Source organism: Oncorhynchus mykiss, chromosome 5 (genome assembly GCF_013265735.2).
Source record: "Oncorhynchus mykiss isolate Arlee chromosome 5, USDA_OmykA_1.1, whole genome shotgun sequence".
In the NCBI taxonomy this organism is placed as follows: Eukaryota; Metazoa; Chordata; class Actinopteri; order Salmoniformes; family Salmonidae; genus Oncorhynchus; species Oncorhynchus mykiss.
This window is the reverse complement of record NC_048569.1, coordinates 93,124,372-93,144,326: the sequence shown is the minus strand read 5'-3', so window position 1 is coordinate 93,144,326 and position 19,955 is coordinate 93,124,372. Positions and strand designations below refer to the sequence as shown.

General features: G+C 45.8%; 1 protein-coding gene across 2 annotated transcripts in view; it reads left to right on the top strand.

The window, feature by feature from the left end:
- Positions 1-19,955, top strand: part of wwtr1 (WW domain containing transcription regulator 1) — a 64,263-nt gene that overhangs the window by 20,187 nt on the left and 24,121 nt on the right. For both annotated transcript variants that reach the window (XM_021604748.2, XM_021604747.2), the window contains exon 2: positions 17,043-17,179. In XM_021604748.2, the coding sequence (XP_021460423.1) occupies positions 17,043-17,179 (137 nt within the window). The remainder of the gene's footprint in view (positions 1-17,042; positions 17,180-19,955) is intronic.

Genomic DNA, 19,955 nt, shown 5'->3' with positions numbered 1-19,955 from the left:
AACTGGCTACAGCTGAGGAAACGAGGGGCGGCAGGTAACCTAGCGGTTAGAGCAGGTAGCCTAGCGGTTAGAGCAGGTAGCCTAGAGAGAGAGGGCTGTGAGTGGTGGATTTTAGAGAGAGAGGGCTGTGAGTGGTGGATTTTAGAGAGAGAGGGCTGTGAGTGGTGGATTTTAGAGGGAGAGAGGGCTGTGACTGGTAGAGCAGGTAGCCTAGCGGTAAGAGCAGGTGGCCTAGCGGTAAGAGCAGGTAGCCTAGCGGTAAGAGCAGGTAGCCTAGCGGTAAGAGCAGGTAGCCTAGCGGTAAGAGCAGGTAGCCTAGCGGTAAGAGCAGCTAGCCTAGCGGTAAGAGCAGCTAGCCTAGCGGTAAGAGCACTGACTGACTTGCCTAGTTAAATAAAGTTAAAAAATATATATTTCTATATTATTCTAGCGTTGTGCAACCTACCTTCTACACATGGTCTCCTAGGCCTAATAAGAGAGGAGGATGAGGCAAAAATATTCATTTTAGCTTATAGTTATCCAGTTGTGAGGACAGCAGAGTTGCTCTCTGCAGCTCATGATGATTTTACAACCCCCATCACAAGACAGTCAGTGAGGCTTGTTGACTGTGTCACTCGCTCCATTTGCACATTCCGGGCACCATAGACATGCCCACACAGGTCTTCAGCACACACAGACATGCCCACACAGGTCTTCAGCACACACAGACATGCCCACACAGACATGCCCACACAGGTCTTCAGCACAAACAGACAGGCCCACACAGACAGGCCCACACAGACAGGCCCACACAGACAGGCCCACACAGACAGGCCCACACAGGTCTTCAGCACACACAGACAGGCCCACACAGACAGGCCCACAGCACACACAGACAGGCCCACACAGACAGGCCCACAGCACACACAGACAGGCCCACACAGACAGGCCCACACAGACAGGCCCACACATGTCTTCAGCACACACAGACAGGCCCACACAGACAGGCCCACACAGACAGGCCCACACAGACAGGCCCACACAGACAGGCCCACACAGACAGGCCCACACAGACAGGCCCACACAGGTCCTCCTTTCCACAGAGTGGAATAGGCTTCTAGAAAAGATTTGGCTCCACTAAATATATTTTGTAAATCTCGTAATATATCTCGTTCCTCCCGTTGCATGCGTGCGTCATTTTCAACTTTTTATTTTTGTTTGGGGGGGGGGGGGGGGGACCCATTTTGTATATCACAATGTTTTAAGAGTACATAATCACGATGGGAAAGGTTGACATCACGCTACCCTAGTTGGCTACACTTCCAGGATTACTTTGGCGGAGAAATCACAAAAGCTAACTAGCAATCTGAGGAAGGTACAGAACTTGTCACTCAGATCTTTAAAGTGCGTCTCGGCAGAAACGCAAAATTAGTTTAGCCACAACCCTCTCTCTCTAAAATCCACCACTCACAGCCCTCTCTCTCTAAAATCCACCACTCACAGCCCTCTCTCTCTAAAATCCACCACTCACAGCCCTCTCTCTCTAAAATCCACCACTCACAGCCCTCTCTCTCTAAAATCCACCACTCACCCTCTCTCTCTAAAATCCACCACTCACAACCCTCTCTCTCTAAAATCCACCACTCACAGCCCTCTCTCTCTAAAATCCACCACTCACAGCCCTCTCTCTCTAAAATCCACCACTCACAACCCTCTCTCTCTAAAATCCACAACTCACAGCCCTCTCTCTCTAAAATCCACCACTCACAGCCCTCTCTCTCTAAAATCCACCACTCACAGCCCTCTCTCTCTAAAATCCACCACTCACAGCCCTCTCTCTCTCTAAAATCCACCACTCACAGCCCTCTCTCTCTCTAAAATCCACCACTCACAGCCCTCTCTCTCTCTAAAATCCACCACTCACAGCCCTCTCTCTCTCTAAAATCCACCACTCACAGCCCTCTCTTTCTAAAATCCACCACTCACAGCCCTCTCTTTCTAAAATCCACCACTCACAGCCCTCTCTCTCTAAAATCCACCACTCACAGCCCTCTCTCTCTAAAATCCACCACTCACAGCCCTCTCTTTCTAAAATCCACCACTCACAGCCCTCTCTCTCTAAAATCCACCACTCACAGCCCTCTCTCTCTAAAATCCACCACTCACAGCCCTCTCTCTCTAAAATCCACCACTCACAGCCCTCTCTCTCTAAAATCCACCACTCACAGCCCTCTCTCTCTAAAATCCACCACTCACAGCCCTCTCTCTCTAAAATCCACCACTCACAGCCCTCTCTCTCTAAAATCCACCACTCACAGCCCTCTCTCTCTAAAATCCACCACTCACAGCCCTCTCTCTCTAAAATCCACCACTCACAGCCCTCTCTCTCTAAAATCCACCACTCACAGCCCTCTCTCTCTAAAATCCACCACTCACAGCCCTCTCTCTCTAAAATCCACCACTCACAGCCCTCTCTCTCTAAAATCCACCACTCACAGCCCTCTCTCTCTAAAATCCACCACTCACAGCCCTCTCTCTCTAAAATCCACCACTCACAGCCCTCTCTCTCTAAAATCCACCACTCACAGCCCTCTCTCTCTAAAATCCACCACTCACAGCCCTCTGTAGGACTCCTTTAGCCAAACAACACCTGCTTAGTTAATTGATGTAGAAACACAAACTCACAACCTAAAATAGTCAATATTCCATTGGTAAGTAAAACTACTATCCGTTCTCCTACGCCTGAATCTCTCTCACACACACACACACACACACACACACACACACACACACATAGAGAGGTCATTGTACAGCCCAGGGCTACTTCTGAGTGTGGTAATCTTGATATTCATGAGTTCTCTCCTCTAATGAAGTGGTTCCTTGAGGGAGTGTGTGCGTGCTACAGGCGTAAGGAAAAAGCGAGCGAGAGAGAGACTCTCTTAACATCCAGTATCTGTCTTCCATTACAGTCGGTCTGTTGTTGGACTCCAGAGTGGGTTCTGGGGTGGGCCAGTCTTACTGGTTTATCATACTGGGCTGGGTGCCAGGCCTGGCACATTAAGGACTAATGAAGAAGAACAGCCTGAATGATGTGTCTCTTACTGCTCGTACAGGATGTCTCATGATCACATCAACCACAGCCAGGGAACTTTTTGTTGTGATTAGTCAAGGAGGGAGGGAGGGAGGGAGGGAGAGAGAGTGAGCAGAAGAGTTGATGTGGCGGTTTGGGATGTGGCGGTTTGGGATGTGGCGGTTTGGGATGTGGCGGTTTGGGATGTGGCGGTTTGGGATGTGGCGGTTTGGGATGTGGCGGTTTGGGATGTGGCGGTTTGGGATGTGGCGGTTTGGGATGTGGCGGTTTGGGATGTGGCGGTTTGGAATGTGGCGGTTTGGGATGTGGCGGTTTGGGATGCCGTGACTTCCTACTGCTTATGTATTATATTTGTTTTGAGGATTTTTATTTTTTATTTTAGCAAATTTTTACCGAGACGACATTTTATTTTATTTTATTCTTGATGCTTGTATAGATGATGAGCATGTATGACACATTGGAGCTGTGGAGAAAGTCCCTGAATCAGGAGAGGTCTTGACAATTGCCCTTCTGAAGGCCTCTCTCTCATCATGTCCAAGGTGGTGGTAGCACCAGAAGAACTAACCATGTCTAGATGTCTCCTGCCCTAGTGGGAAAACAGACCACTGTAATTCATATCATCAGGTTTCAAATACATTTTGCCTTCTCTGAGGACAATGGATGCATCTGATTTGTCATCCAGCGAAGTCTCTCCTCTCTCTCTCTCTCTCTCGCTCGCTCGCTCGCTCGCTCTCTCTCTCTCTCTCTCTGTCTCTGTGTGTCTCTGTCTCTGTGTGTCTCTGTCTCTGTGTGTCTCTGTCTCTGTGTGTCTCTGTCTCTGTGTGTCTCTGTCTCTGTGTGTCTCTGTCTCTGTGTGTCTCTGTCTCTGTGTGTCTCTGTCTCTGTGTGTCTCTGTCTCTGTGTGTCTCTGTCTCTGTGTGTCTCTGTCTCTGTCTCTGTGTGTGTGTGTCTCTCTGTCTCTGTGTGTGTGTGTCTCTGTGTGTCTCTGTCTCTGTGTGTGTGTCTCTCTCTGTCTCTGTGTCTCTGTCTCTGTGTGTGTGTGTGTCTCTCTGTCTCTGTGTGTGTCTCTCTGTGTCTCGGTCTCTGTGTTAGAGCCCTGACTCAACAGCCTTGAAATCACCACCGTGCTCTGTCACGTATGTTCATTGTCTCTGGTAAAGTTAGAAGGCCTGGTTCCTGTGGCCCTAAAGGCACCCGAGTGACTTCTCCCCCTAAATGGGGAGTGTGTGTTGTGCCCATGCACCCCCAACCCTAGCCAATCAGCTACAGGTCTATAGTTAGACAGCCCATTAACAGCTGCCCCCTCTCTCCTTCCCCCTCTCTCCTCTCCCAAACCACCAGTTGTCCCCACTAGTAGCAAGAGGAGTCACCCATAGTGCTTTGCAACAGCTGAGGGGGAGCTGGATCAACTTTCCATTCGACCAATGATATTTATGGATCTCATTCCTAATATCACCACAATATTGACCTTGACACACAAACAACTCTTGATGCCCAACAAAATGCTTTTCCTCACAGTGATTTGTTGTTTCAAACTTTGGCAAACTCGGTTTGCGATGTAGAATTCTAACGGGTGCCATGTTTTCGCCAAAGCTCCCTCCAAGAAGACAAAACAAACAACCATTATTTCATTATGGAAGGTTTGATGCTAACATGGAGGATTTAGTGTTCACCTTCTGTGACTGGTCGGGAGTTGCTCGTCCCTGCTAGCGCTAACATGAACTATGGCAGTCCAGTCTCTTCCTGTGCCAAGTCCGTTAGCTATATACTCTCCTGCTGGCAGAGCTGCTGTGGCAGGCAGGCCTTACGAATGGGAAGGCCTGCGATTAGCAAGTCACATTCCACTTCCTCCCTCCCTCTCCTAGCCCCTCCCCACTTCTGTGTTCTAATTGAATTGAATAGTTCTGATTCCAACATTTTCCAGCTCCTGCCCAGTGCAACGTCCCACAACAAACCCAGAGAACTCTGAATCAGAGCCCTATTGACATTTGTCATGTTTGAGCTCGTTGGGATTCAAGAAACCCTCCAACTGATGGAAGGTTATCCATCAAAGGAAGGGAATTCTAGGATTTCCTATTTAGTTAGTCTGTCTTAAAGACCATGTTTAGCAGTAGACTGAGACAGAGACTACTAGATCTGCTCCCACAGAACCCTATTCCCCTACAGTCAGTGTGGCGGTTTCCATTGTGTGCATGGAGGGGGCATTCCCCTTGTAACCAGAGCTCTGGAGCCTGGCCTGAATGGGAAACTCGATCTGCTCCTTCATGCCGGCCTCTGATTTAAGATTACTGGGAGGGACCCGCGATGGAATGGGAATGCTGCTCATTCCAACGCAGCCCTGTCACTCTCTGGTGTGGTCAGTGGGCAGAGAAGGGTTAGTCCTGATTCAGACCACCTGTAATTACGTAGAGGAAATGCTGTTTAACCATAATGTGTGTGTGTGTGTTTCCAACCATTCACCTTCCTAAACTCTCCAGTATAGTCTCTACGACAGGGCAGTTCTTCCTAAACTCTCCAGTATAGTCTCTACGGCAGGGCAGTCCTTCCTAAACTCTCCAGTATAGTCTCTACGGCAGGGCAGTTCTTCCTAAACTCTCCAGTATAGTCTCTATGGCAGGGCAGTCCTTCCTAAACTCTCCAGTATAGTCTCTACGGCAGGGCAGTTCTTCCTAAACTCTCCAGTATAGTCTCTACGGCAGGGCAGTTCTTCCTAAACTCTCCAGTATAGTCTCTACGACAGGGCAGTTCTTCCTAAACTCTCCGGTATAGTCTCTACGGCAGGGCAGTTCTTCCTAAACTCTCCAGTATAGTCTCTACGGCAGGGCAGTTCTTCCTAAACTCTCCAGTATAGTCTCTACGACAGGGCAGTCCTTCCTAAACTCTCCAGTATAGTCTCTACGGCAGGGCAGTTCTTCCTAAACTCTCCAGTATAGTCTCTATGGCAGGGCAGTCCTTCCTAAACTCTCCAGTATAGTCTCTACGGCAGGGCAGTTCATCCTAAACTCTCCAGTATAGTCTCTACGGCAGGGCAGTTCTTCCTAAACTCTCCAGTATAGTCTCTACGACAGGGCAGTTCTTCCTAAACTCTCCAGTATAGTCTCTACGGCAGGGCAGTTCTTCCTAAACTCTCCAGTATAGTCTCTACGGCAGGGCAGTCCTTCCTAAACTCTCCAGTATAGTCTCTACGGCAGGGCAGTCCTTCCTAAACTCTCCAGTATAGTCTCTACGACAGGGCAGTTCTTGCACCATTTTGTATGTTTCTCCCTGTTCTTCTCTGGCGTTGGATCTCAGAAAGCAGCAGAACGCCTCTGGGTTTATCAGCGTATAACATCAAAATACTGACCAAACCCCCGTGGGAGGGTACCACACGAAACAATCCTCAGCATTCAGCTATAGGCCCATCATGTAGACTGCTACCCTATCTCTATATTTTACTGTAACTATTTCCCCCAGACAAAATGTCGAATCAAATGAAATGTTATTGGTCAAGATACACGTGTTCAGCAGATGTTATTGCGTGTGTAACGAAATGCCTGTGTTTCTAGTTCCGACAGTGCAGCAATATCTTAACAATTTCACAACAACTACCCAATAAACAACTCCCAAACACGCATAGATCTAAGTAAAGGAATGGAATTAAGAATATATAAATATATGAGATGAGTGATGTCAGAGGGGCATAGACTGCGATACAGTAGGTAGTGTAGAATACAGTTTATACATATGAGATGAGTAATGTCAGAGCGGCATAGACTGCGATACAGTAGGTAGTGTAGAATACAGTATATACATATGAGATGAGTAATGTAAGATATGTAAACATTATTAAAGTGGCCAATGATTTCAAGTCATTATCACTAACCATGTTTCCATCCAACACTTTTTATGCAAGTGAAGTCATACCCGTATGTTTTATATATATATATATATATACAAACAAACAAACAAACAAACAAACAAACAAACAAACAAACACACACACACACACACACACACACACACACACACACACACACACACACACACACACACACACATACACACATACACATACACATACACATACATACATACATACATACATACATACATACATACATACATACATACATACATACATACATACATACATACATACATACATACATACATACATACATACATACATACATACATACATACATACATAAATAAATGGGACGTTTCGGTACAATTTTATAAATGCGAACAAATAATTAGTTTGTTCTATATGGTGGGATCTTGAAATGGCTGTGGAAACTCTATTATACACACATACTGATATAATAACCATCATATTGGAGTAGACTTGGAGTCACACAACGACATGGTGTGTGTGGTCCTACCACTGCGCCTCGGGGGAAACCATGCAGTTTAAATGAGTCTACGGATGAAATAAGTTATGAACTTCACAGGGTGGGTGAAAGTACCCGGATGAGCTTGATGCTCCTTTACAATAGATATCGAGGGACTTATTCTGGTGTCATGATGATCGATGCTTGATTTGCCGTTTTTTGACAAGCATTCTCGCTCTTAGCCATTTAATAATCTCATCATGTAGCCTAGCCTATCCACACTGTATCTGCGAGCTCATAGGATACGCCAACGCACCAGGATCAGACTAGTCACGTTTTGTTATTTAAAGGGCTGAAAATGCGATGGGAAACACGTTGATCATTCACATTTTCATGTCCAGAATAAAATATGTGACCTTTTTTTGTGTGTGTGTGTGTGTGTGTGTGTGCGTGCGTGCACACTACGTCAACTAGTGATTCTGGATCTGCAACAAGTCTGTTTGGTGGAAACACCACGGGTGAGAGAATTTTTAAAATATTTTCTTCATGCTGATTTTTCAGAATATTCACATGAAAATCTGTTGCCAGTTGGATGGAAACCAAGCTATTGTCTTCAACAAGACACCACGGTGGTTTCTTATCAGAACCCCTGGTTACATCTGAAGCTATTGACTTCATGACTGTACATGTGAAGCGTCCGGTTGGCGTGGATGCAGTCTTTCGACTGGAAGCCTGTGTAGTGTGCGGAGGAACGGGGTGACGTGGGAGAACTTGGGGAGGTTGAACACCAGGCGGTCTGTTCACAAAACAATGTCCATACAGGCTATAACACTTTTACAATGGGTCAAGCTTTTGTAGGCCAACGTTCCTTGCTAGCTTAAAGCTGAAGCCAACATCAACTCACTACCCCTAGTACTTTGTCTGTGATATGTAATGTATGATAACGGTAATGAAAAATAGGATCATATCAAAGCTGATTGCGACCAAAACTTTGTCGGTCTTTCTCAGATGTCTCTCCCAAAATGCCTTATTTATTGACCTTTATTTAACTAGTTAAGAACAAATTCTTATTTTCTATGACGGCCTAGGAACAGTGGGTTAACTGCCTGTTCAGGGGCAGAACGACAGATTTGTACCTTGTCAGCTTGGGGATTCGAACTTGCAGCCTATCGGTTACTAGTCCAACGCTCTAACCACTAGGCTACGCTGCCACTTTAGCAAACTGACTCTCTGCGAATAGGGCTCCGATAAAACTAAGCCCAGAAACTCAATGCATGCACTCAGTCCTATTGGATATGCATTCACCTGCATTGTGAATAAGCCTCGGCTACATCTTGATTTACCCAGTTTATCAACAGACTACAGATTTACTATTCAAGAATTTGATTGTATAATTGATTCATTCGTGAGTACATGGCGGTCTCTGAAAAATGTTGCCATAAAACAATTCAAATGTAATGATATTGAACTCAAAAGATGCCTAACGAATGAACAGAACAAGTTAAGTTTGCCTGGATCAAGGACCGCTCTGTGACTTTGGCTAACTAAATATGCCTTCTGTTTTGTCGTGGTATTGTTTTGCTATCTAGTATCATGATGGTATCGAGTATTGTGACTCTAAACCTTGTATCGGTATTGTCAAAATGATGTTACCCTAGATGGGATGGAGCGGCCGGACATCATTAGTCTCACACGAGACAGAGGGGAGAAAGAGATCAAGGCGTAGGGTAGTTCTGGGTGATTGGGACCAGTGGACTCAATAGGCTGAGTGAATAAGGAGAGGATGTTGTCTTTTCAAAGTCATCCGCGGAGAGGGAGGGGGGGGGGAGGAAGTGAAGGATTAAGGAGGGAGGAGGCGGCGGCAAAGAGTGATTTAGAAATGGGATTTAGCAGCGGATACAGAGGAAATGAATGGGAAGGATAGTCACCATCTTAGTAGTGTGTTGTAATGTGGCTCTGTAGATCAGACCGTCAGTGGACTGTGTACACACAAGGTTCTGAACGTCTGGGGAGCGCTGGTGTAAACATGTAGAGGGGGGAGTAGAGAGAGGGGGGGGGGGAGTAGAGGAGAGGGAGCGAGAGAGGGGGGGGGAAGGGGAAGAGGGAGGGGGGGGAGAGACTGTTTATACTGAAGTCCTGTGACTTTTATGAGTTGTGATGGAGACTGTGTGTCAGGGTTTCCGTAGAGGAAGATGTGATGCTGGACATTTTCGCCCTGCAGGGTATTAATTTACAGGACATTTTAAGGAAAGTGCCGGATCCATATGCCATGGGTGTGAGACCTGATTAGGGCGTCCACCCACGTTTTTTCACAATGACAGAAATCACATTTTAGATTATGGTAATTAATCTTACCTGAACTTGCAACGAGCGTGGTGTTTCTATCAAAATCTGACGCGCATGGCCCTCCCGGGTGGAGCTGCAGTACAGCGCCAGCTGTGCCACCAGAGACTCTGGGTTCGCACCCAGGCTCTGTCGCAGCCGGCCGTGACCGGGAGGTCCGTGGGGCGATTCTAAATTGGCCTAGCGTCGTCTGGGTTAGGGAGGGTTTGGCCGGTAGGGATATCCTTGTCTCATCGCGCACCAGCGACTCCTGTTGCCAGGTACACGGTGTTTCCTCCGACACATTGGTGCGGCTGGCTTCCCGGGTTGGATGCGCGCTGTGTTAAGAAGCAGTGCGGCTTGGTTGGGTTGTGTATCGGAGGACGCATGACTCTCGACCTTCGTCTCTCCCGAGCCCGTACGGGAGTTGTAGCGATGAGACAAGATAGTAGCTACTACAACAATTGGATACTACGAAATTGGGGAGAAAAAAAAGGGGGTAAAAATAAATAAATAAATAAAACAATATAAAATCTGACGCCACTTTATGAAGATGTTAGAAAAGCCATTCCACGTATATTTTCGTCCAGACAACGAGACGAGTAACGAACATCACGAGCTGTTCAACGCATTAGAACGTTCGAGATGTCGTTCCCATAGCAACGAATTACAACATTCCCAAACCAGAAACCGTGGATTGATGGCAGCATTTGCATGAAACTGAAAGCGCGAACCACTAGCTTGTGTCAGTCTACTATACCCCGGTGTAGAAAAGCTTAGCTATTCTATTGGTCAGCCTTTTCCAAACAGGCTCTGGGACAGTTTTTTTGGGATGGTACATCCTCAAATTCATACAACTGGTAGGCCTACGCTACATAAAACATTTCAAAAGTGCATCGTTCATGTGAACGGTTTCTTGTCTGTTTAGAAAAAGAGGAGATTCAAAGATGCAACAACTAGGATGGGTTGCTAATGTGACTAGGATTGTGCCTTTGACTACTGGACAACGGAGGGAAAAGAAGGTGATTTGGAAAACCAATAGAATACGAGAGAAATAGGCTACTGGTTTCAATGGAGAGACGGCACATAGAAGTTTAAAATGATCGCCTCCATGGATATGGTGTGATTTTGCCTAGGCTACTTTGAAGCAAGGTAAGACATGATTCATATGTAGTAAAATGTTCAGGTTTCAAACTATTTAAGTATTTATATTAAAAAATTTCAAAAAAAGCTTAATTATCCCAGACGATTGGCCGGCGGACAATTTTATTTATCGGCTTTTCTAAAAAATAAAAACATTGGCCAAAAAAATTGCTTTTACCTGCTAACGGAAACCCTGGTCTGTGTGCTGAGTGAGCCACTGAGGGGGACTGGGGAGGGAGGGGTCTGTGTGCTGAGTGAGCCACTGGGACTGTTGTTTCAGCCTGTTCCATTGCTTCAGCCATTGTTCCCGTTTCCTCTAAACAATGTGCTGCTCTTTCCCAAACACCACCACGTGAAGCCCCTCAGACCCACCCAGAACCTCAGGCCTCAGACCCACCCAGAACCTCAGGCCTTCAGGCCCCTGCTCATGTGTTTTCCTCAGTCCATGGAAACACACCGTCTGATTCTGACACTGTGCCATCCTGGTCATGGCCGTAACCCAGGGTCTTCAGTTTCAACTTGGCACGAGGACAGGATCAGCTGCTTTCTCACTTTGAAAGGAAAAGAGAGCTGATCCACTGCCGTTTTAGAGGTGAGGAGATATTCCCACTAAGGGCCTGAGGACAGTCATCCCCTCCCCACAGCTGCAGGACAGCTGCCCCACCAACAGCCCGAGGCCCTGTTGTGCTCTGACGTCCACAGGCAACTCCCACCCCAGGCACAGTTCTAGGATCTGCTTACCCTCTCCAACTTATTAAAGGAAAACACAAAATGACCTGCGGTCAGTGTCTATGTGCGACTTCATCCAACTCTCCCACAGGCCTTTCGTACGTCTGAGGAGCGACACTCTGCCGCCTTGAGTCTTAACAACATCAATCAGCCTTTCCTCTGTAGTCTCACGCACATGGACTCACTCACTCACTCACTCACTCACTCACAGACACTCACAGACACTCACAGACACACAGAGAATAGTGATTTCTTGGAGCTGCAGGCCACAACAATCATTTAAAGCCTTCCTTTCAGATGTCCCAGATTAGGGCCTGGTACTACTACCATGTTCAGTGTTTAACCTCTGTCTTGTGTGTATTCAGCTGGAGTGGCTGAGGTTATTTATTCACTTTTGGGGAGTATAAGTCTGTGGGTGTTTCCTTCATTAGCTTTTGACCGCTGTTTTGTTGTTGAGTAACCACAGTCGTACTGACTCAACAGTTTATCTCCAGTCTGTCCTGGAATCTACATCTCAGCTCTGTTTTTTTATTTCTTTGAGCCCTTGTGGTGTCCGATGACTAACCCCACAGTGGAGTCTTCCTGCCTGGGTTACAGCACAGAGTAACAGGACATGGGTTTTTACCTTCCCAGAGTGCATCTGTGAGTCACAACATGGTTTGGGAAAGAAGCCCTTTGTGCCCTCACACTCTGACTCAATCTGGAGGCGCGTGCCCCACGCTGTGCCACTCGCTGTGCCACTCGCTGTGCCCCGCACTGTGCCACCTGCTGACTATCTAGTGCCCATTGTAAACAACATTAAAAATATATATATATATATTCTCTTGATTGTATCTAAGTACACTGCAATTCGGTTTCACATGTAAAATGCCAAAGTTTATTTTTGGGGGCATGTATGGCTGTATATGTAAGGGATAATCAACAAGATGGGTATGGAAATGAATGAAAACAACTTTCCTCGGAGTTGCATTATTTTCCAGAGGTCGCGTAGCGCCACAAGTTATTATCCCTTTTATCATTTAACATCTACTGAAGTAGCTAGCCAGATTACCAAATATGTTTATAACTAAACCAAGATAGACCACAGCTTGCCTTTTCCAATGGGGAAAAACATTGTACTAGTGGGCAGAACAAGCAAGGAGGTGGGCAGAGCCAAGCACGCGCTAGCGAGATCCTATTGGCAGGTTGTAGTACACATCTGCATATTTCCGTTGGGGAACGCCTACTCTGTGAAGTGCGCGTGAGCAAATAGCTAAATTCACCTTTGCACTCCGTCTAAACAACATGATTTTTGACAAACTTTTGCAAAGGGTGAAGTCTACAAAACGTAAGTCCTCTCTGTTCATAACAAATTTTAGTTTTGGGAACAGAACTGTATTGAGATCCAAATGTTTTAATCGATGAGAGCATTTGCAGAATGTTGGCCAAAATCCATCTCGTGCCATCTTCTCCTATTGCCTGCCAGTGGGCTTCCTCTCACGACCATATTTGGTCGTGAGTGGAAACAGCCAACCGGATGCTTCACATTTACACATCCAGTGAAATATCTGGTTCATTGTTCTATCTGTGAGTTTACTTCATGGCGACAGTAGTTGCTTTGGTAACCAAACAGACTTGCAAGTTTTAGCTAACCAAACCATCAGTCCTAGTTTGCTTTTATGAAAACTGAATTCAACAATGCCAATAATGTTTTCAATTTCGACTTGGGCTTTCAAAAGCAGCTCAGACGTCGATCATGTAAGAATGAACCATCGCCGTTGGATTCTACCGCGCGAATATACCACGCGTTATAAGCCAATCAGAAACGAGTATTCAACAATGCCATGGTATATAACTGTGTAATGAACAATACTATGAAGGAGGTATCAGGGCAGTATCCCTGCTGTGGGATAGGAGTTGTGCACCCCCCCCACCCCCACCCCCCCAGTGAGTCACAGCATGCATAGTGTGGGAATCCCTTTGTGTGTGTGTGTTAGAGGGAGAGAAAGAGAATCCCTTTGTGCCCTACCCACAACCCTCTGACTCACTGTAGGCAATGTGCTCCGCTCCCTTCCACACTGTCAAGACTCCTTCCTGGACTTTGTATTGTAAACAGACTAGTTTCCCATCCCACGCACTGAGCTGGCAAGCAGCCTTGATGGATACGTAGATATAACTGTTTAAGGGAACTGGTTGGTCTTGAACATTTGAGCACGGTTACATGCACACAGTAATGAGATTTACTGTGGATTGTCAGGACACACACACATATACATAGTTTGTTTTAAACCGTTGACATGCTTTTCGAGAATAATGATTTCCCTAATAATCTGGTTTACATGGGACACATCTGCAATCAGGCTACTGGTGGGACTTTTGATAAACTTTTGATAATTTTTAAAAATGATGTAAAAAAAAATATATATATTATTTTTAAATGTATTTTATATTATTTTGTTTTTACATTTTGAAAGCAGTTTACATGTCCTAATAATTCGAAAGGTTTCTCAGAAAACCAGTTGTTTTTAATTGGCCTTACTTCGATCATGACCTTTACGACTATTTTTAAGATGAGTAAAGGCTCTAGTTGTACCTGTTTTTAAAAGGCTCTAGTTGTACCTGTTTTTAAAAGGCTCTAGTTGTACCTGTTTTTAAAAGGCTCTAGTTGTACCTGTTTTTAAAAGGCTCTAGTTGTACCTGTTTTTAAAAGGCTCTAGTTGTACCTGTTTTTAAAAGGCTCTAGTTGTACCTGTTTTTAAAAGGCTCTAGTTGTACCTGTTTTTAAAAGGCTCTAGTTGTACCTGTTTTTAAAAGGCTCTAGTTGTACCTGTTTTTAAAAGGCTCTAGTTGTACCTGTTTTTAAAAGGCTCTAGTTGTACCTGTTTTTAAAAGGCTCTAGTTGTACCTGTTTTTAAAAGGCTCTAGTTGTACCTGTTTTTAAATAAGGCTCTAGTTGTACCTGTTTTTAAAAGGCTCTAGTTGTACCTGTTTTTAAAAGGCTCTAGTTGTACCTGTTTTTAAAAGGCTCTAGTTGTACCTGTTTTTAAAAGGCTCTAGTTGTACCTGTTTTTAAAAGGCTCTAGTTGTACCTGTTTTTAAAAGGCTCTAGTTGTACCTGTTTTTAAAAGGCTCTAGTTGTACCTGTTTTTAAAAGGCTCTAGTTGTACCTGTTTTTAAAAGGCTCTAGTTGTACCTGTTTTTAAAAGGCTCTAGTTGTACCTGTTTTTAAAAGGCTCTAGTTGTACCTGTTTTTAAAAGGCTCTAGTTGTACCTGTTTTTAAAGGCTCTAGTTGTACCTGTTTTTAAAGGCTCTAGCTGTACCTGTTTTTAAAGGCTCTAGTTGTACCTGTTTTTAAATAAGGCTCTAGTTGTACCTGTTTTTAAATAAGGCTCTAGTTGTACCTGTTTTTAAATAAGGCTCTAGTTGTACCTGTTTTTAAAAGGCTCTAGTTGTACCTGTTTTTAAAAGGCTCTAGTTGTACCTGTTTTTAAAAGGCTCTAGTTGTACCTGTTTTTAAAAGGCTCTAGTTGTACCTGTTTTTAAAAGGCTCTAGTTGTACCTGTTTTTAAAAGGCTCTAGTTGTACCTGTTTTTAAAGGCTCTAGTTGTACCTGTTTTTAAAAGGCTCTAGTTGTACCTGTTTTTAAAAGGCTCTAGTTGTACCTGTTTTTAAAAAGGCTCTAGTTGTACCTGTTTTTAAAAGGCTCTAGTTGTACCTGTTTTTAAAGGCTCTAGCTGTACCTGTTTTTAAAGGCTCTAGTTGTACCTGTTTTTAAATAAGGCTCTAGTTGTACCTGTTTTTAAATAAGGCTCTAGTTGTACCTGTTTTTAAAGGCTCTAGTTGTACCTGTTTTTAAAAGGCTCTAGTTGTACCTGTTTTTAAAAGGCTCTAGTTGTACCTGTTTTTAAAAGGCTCTAGTTGTACCTGTTTTTAAAAGGCTCTAGTTGTACCTGTTTTTAAAAGGCTCTAGTTGTACCTGTTTTTAAAGGCTCTAGCTGTACCTGTTTTTAAAGGCTCTAGTTGTACCTGTTTTTAAAGGCTCTAGTTGTACCTGTTTTTAAATAAGGCTCTAGTTGTACCTGTTTTTAAATAAGGCTCTAGTTGTACCTGTTTTTAAATAAGGCTCTAGCTGTACCTGTTTTTAAATAAGGCTCTAGCTGTACCTGTTTTTAAATAAGGCTCTAGCTGTACCTGTTTTTAAAAGGCTCTAGTTGTACCTGTTTTTAAAAGGCTCTAGTTGTACCTGTTTTTAAAAGGCTCTAGTTGTACCTGTTTTTAAAGGCTCTAGCTGTACCTGTTTTTAAAGGCTCTAGTTGTACCTGTTTTTAAATAAGGCTCTAGTTGTACCTGTTTTTAAAAGGCTCTAGTTGTACCTGTTTTTAAAAGGCTCTAGTTGTACCTGTTTTTAAAGGCTCTAGCTGTACCTGTTTTTAAATAAGGCTCTAGTTGTACCTGTTTTTAAATAAGGCTCTAGTTGTACCTGTTTTTAAATAAGGCTCTAGCTGTACCTGTTTTTAAATAAGGCTCTAGCTGTACCTGTTTTTAAATAAGGCTCTAGCTGTACCTGTTTTTAAATAAGGCTCTAGCTGTACCTGTTTTTAAATAAGGCTCTAGCTGTACCTGTTTTTAAATAAGGCTCTAGTTGTACCTGTTTTTAAATAAGGCTCTAGTTGTACCTGTTTTTAAATAAGGCTCTAGTTGTACCTGTTTTTAAATAAGGCTCTAGTTGTACCTGTTTTTAAAAGGCTCTAGCTGTACCTGTTTTTAAATAAGGCTCTAGCTGTACCTGTTTTTAAATAAGGCTCTAGCTGTACCTGTTTTTAAAGGCTCTAGTTGTACCGGTTTTTAAATAAGGCTCTAGCTGTACCCTGTTTTTAAAGGCTCTAGTTGTACCCTGTTTTTAAAGGCTCTAGTTGTACCCTGTTTTTTAAAGGCTCTAGTTGTACCCTGTTTTTTAAAGGCTCTAGTTGTACCCTGTTTTTAAAGGCTCTAGTTGTACCCTCTTAGCATGGCATTCCAACTGAAACTTCTCCAGTTACTTATTTCCTAATACTTTAGCTGATGAGATATTGCACAAATACACCATTCATATGAACCCGCTGCAGCCTCTCCTTAGTCTAATATTATAATCAGAGGGATGGTAGTAACCAGGGCCGGGGATTGCCAAGGGACCTTCGCCATACGATGTTATCATGATGCTTAGGCGCCAAAGTGCTATGTTTTCACCATACCAATCGTGTATTTGTGATTCAACACTTCTATTTTATTGCCATTTTGATGTTCCAAACCTATTGAGACGAGAGCAACGAGAAAATGAGTTTTGATCCGTCATGGAAATACGTGCTGATAGCGTGAGCTAGAGCTATCTAGAAAAATCAACACTGGAGTTAAAATATCAATGGGAAAGAGAGAGAAAGCTCTCTGATCTGTAGTAACTTGGTTTTGTTTTTCCCCTGATGTTCTCTCTCTCTCTCTCTCTCCATAGTCACGTGGAGAAGATCACCACTTGGCACGACCCTCGGAAGACCATGACGACAGCCATGAACCAGATGAGTCTCCACGCCCCCCCACCCTCTGCCAGCCCACAGCAACGCAACATGGCCCTGTCCCAGCCCAACCTTGGTGAGTCACACAAGCTCTCTGTGTGTCTCTTTCTGTGTCTCTCTCTCTCTGTGTGTCTCTCTCTGTGTGTCTCTCTCTCTCTCTCTCTCTCTCTCTCTCTCTCTGTGTCTCACTCACTCGTGTGTGTGTGTGTGTGTGTATACACCGACCTAACAACTGTGAGTATCCTACCAAACCACTCCTGACACGTCAGTGTTAACACATCGCCACAGTCCTTGACTATTATCACTCACACCAATGATATCTTTCACCCTGGGGACTACCACAATAACACACACAGTCCTTACCAGCTACCATGATAACGCCAAAGCCTGGTTGAGTGTGTGTGAACCAACCAGAAGCCAGGAAGCCTGTTGCCAGAGAGATGCATGTTGTTGTGTTGAAGGTGGAGAGATAAGGAAGCTCTCCTCACCCCTTTATGCTCCACTTAGTCTGACAGAGCCTGACTGCTCCTTCATAACACAGATTCACATTGACAGGTTCATCTAATTCACATTAGCGATAGCGTAGCGTTGACTGGGTATTCTCATCCGCGTTAGCCTAGCTAACACCTATAATAGACCCAGCTAAGCAATCTGACAGCCACCTTGACTCAGCCTGCAGAACATCAACCCCTCTGCCATTCCACTACTGGAGACAGGCCAATGGGCACCGCTCTCTAAAGGGGCAGGCCAGTGGGCACTGCTCTCTAAAGGGGCAGGCCAATGGGCACCGCTCTCTAGAGGGGCAGGCCAATGGGCACCGCTCTCTAGAGGGGCAGGCCAATGGGCACCGCTCTCTAAAGCAGGGGTGTCAAACACAACTCCAGGAAGGCCTCGTGTTTTATTTGTTCTACAGACAACATGCCAGGAAGAACAACTCTTTGTTGATATTGTGTTGAGAGGTTTGACTGTGTCTCTGTCTGTTGTACAACTGAATGCAGTGGGTTAACTGCCTTGCTCAGGGGCAGAATGACAGATTTTTACCTTGTCAGCTCAGGGATTTGATCCAGCAAACCTCCCGGTTACTCGCCCAATGCTCCTACTTGCCGCCCCACTACTGTGTGTGCCATTTTAGGTGTGTTTACAGCTGGAGAGTGATGGGTGGAGTGGGCAGTGGAGGGGTAAACAAAGCGAGAGGAGGGGGAGAACATTAAAAGAGACAAACAAGTGAAAGACTTAGGAATTTAGGACAGTGGGATAGGGAGGGGGGGCTGGGACAGGGGGGGATGGGAAAGAGGGGTGGCTGACTGGGACAGAGCAGGGGGTGGCTGGCTGGCTGGCTAGGACAGGGAGGGGGGGCTGGCTGGGACATAGAGGGGGGTGGCTGGCTGGCTGGCTGGCTAGGACAGGGGGGGGGGGGGGGGCTGGCTGGCTGGGACAGAGAGGGGGGTGGTGGCTGGGACAGAGAGGAGAGGGTGGCTGGGACAGAGAGGGGAGGGGAGGGTGGCTGGGACAGAGAGGGGAGGGGAGGGTGGCTGGGACAGAGAGGGGAGGGGAGGGTGGCTGGGACAGAGAGGGGAGGGGAGGGTGGCTGGGACAGAGAGGGGAGGGGAGGGTGGCTGGAACAGAGAGGGGAGGGTGGGAAAGAGGGGGGTGTTGGGGTGGCACAGACGGGGCTGGCTGGGACAGAGAGGGGAGGGTGGCTGGGAAAGAGGGATGGCTGACTGGGACAGAGCGGGGGGTGGCTGGCTGGCTAGGACAGGGAGGGGGGGCTGGCTGGGACATAGAGGGGGGTGGCTGGCAGGCTGGCTAGGACGGGGGGGGGGGGGGGGGGGGGGGGGGGCTGGCTGGCTGGGACCAGGGAGGGGGGGGGGGTGGCTGGCTGGGACAGAGAGGGGAGGGGTGGCTGGCTGGGACAGAGAGGGGAGGGGAGGGTGGCTGGGACAGAGAGGGGAGGGGAGGGTGGTTGGGACAGAGAGGGGAGGGGAGGGTGGCTGGGACAGAGAGGGGTGGCTGGGACAGAGAGGTGTGTGGCTGGGTGTATGTGTATGAATAGAGTCTCTCATCCTGAATAATTGTCTGTACACCGCCCAACTCTACTTGTTCAAACGCCACTGGGAGGTTTTTCTCCTGTCTACTCCGTGTCCTTGTGGTTAGTGTCTGCCCTAAGATCGGAAAGTTAGAAGTTGGATCCCCGGCTGAGTCGTACTAAAGACTGTGAAAATGGGACCTGATGCATCTCTGCATTAATGAGAGAGATTGGGGGGGTAAGACCCTGCGATAGACGTCCTGTCCAGGGAGTGTACTGGTACATCAAGCTGCCTCACTTCAGAAACAGGAGATCTGCTCACACACACACACACACACACACACGTTTCTGTCAATCTTCCATGGAAAGTTTTCACATGATAAAATCTGTATTTGATATGGATGTTGGTGACTGATTCACAGGTGCTGTTCTTTCAATGTCCAACTCAAATTTTCATTCTATCGCTCTCTCTCTCCCTCTCCCCACCTAACAACAAATGTTGTAGCTGTTCCTGTAGGCTTCCAGTCAATGCTAGTTAGCATTGTCTCGCCAAACTACCCCCTTCCTAGGTTTAGGCCTTTCTCGGGAGTTTTTCCTAGCCACCGTGCTTCTACACCTGCATTGCTTGCTGTTTGGGGTTTTAGGCTGGGTTTCTGTACAGCACTTTGAGATATCAGCTGATGTAAGAAGGGCTATATAAATACATTTCATTTGATTTGCTAAATTGTAACTATTTCGCCACTATGGCCTATTTATTGCCTTACCTCCCTTATCCTCATTTGCACACACTGTGTGTGTGTATATATATATATATATATCTCTCTAT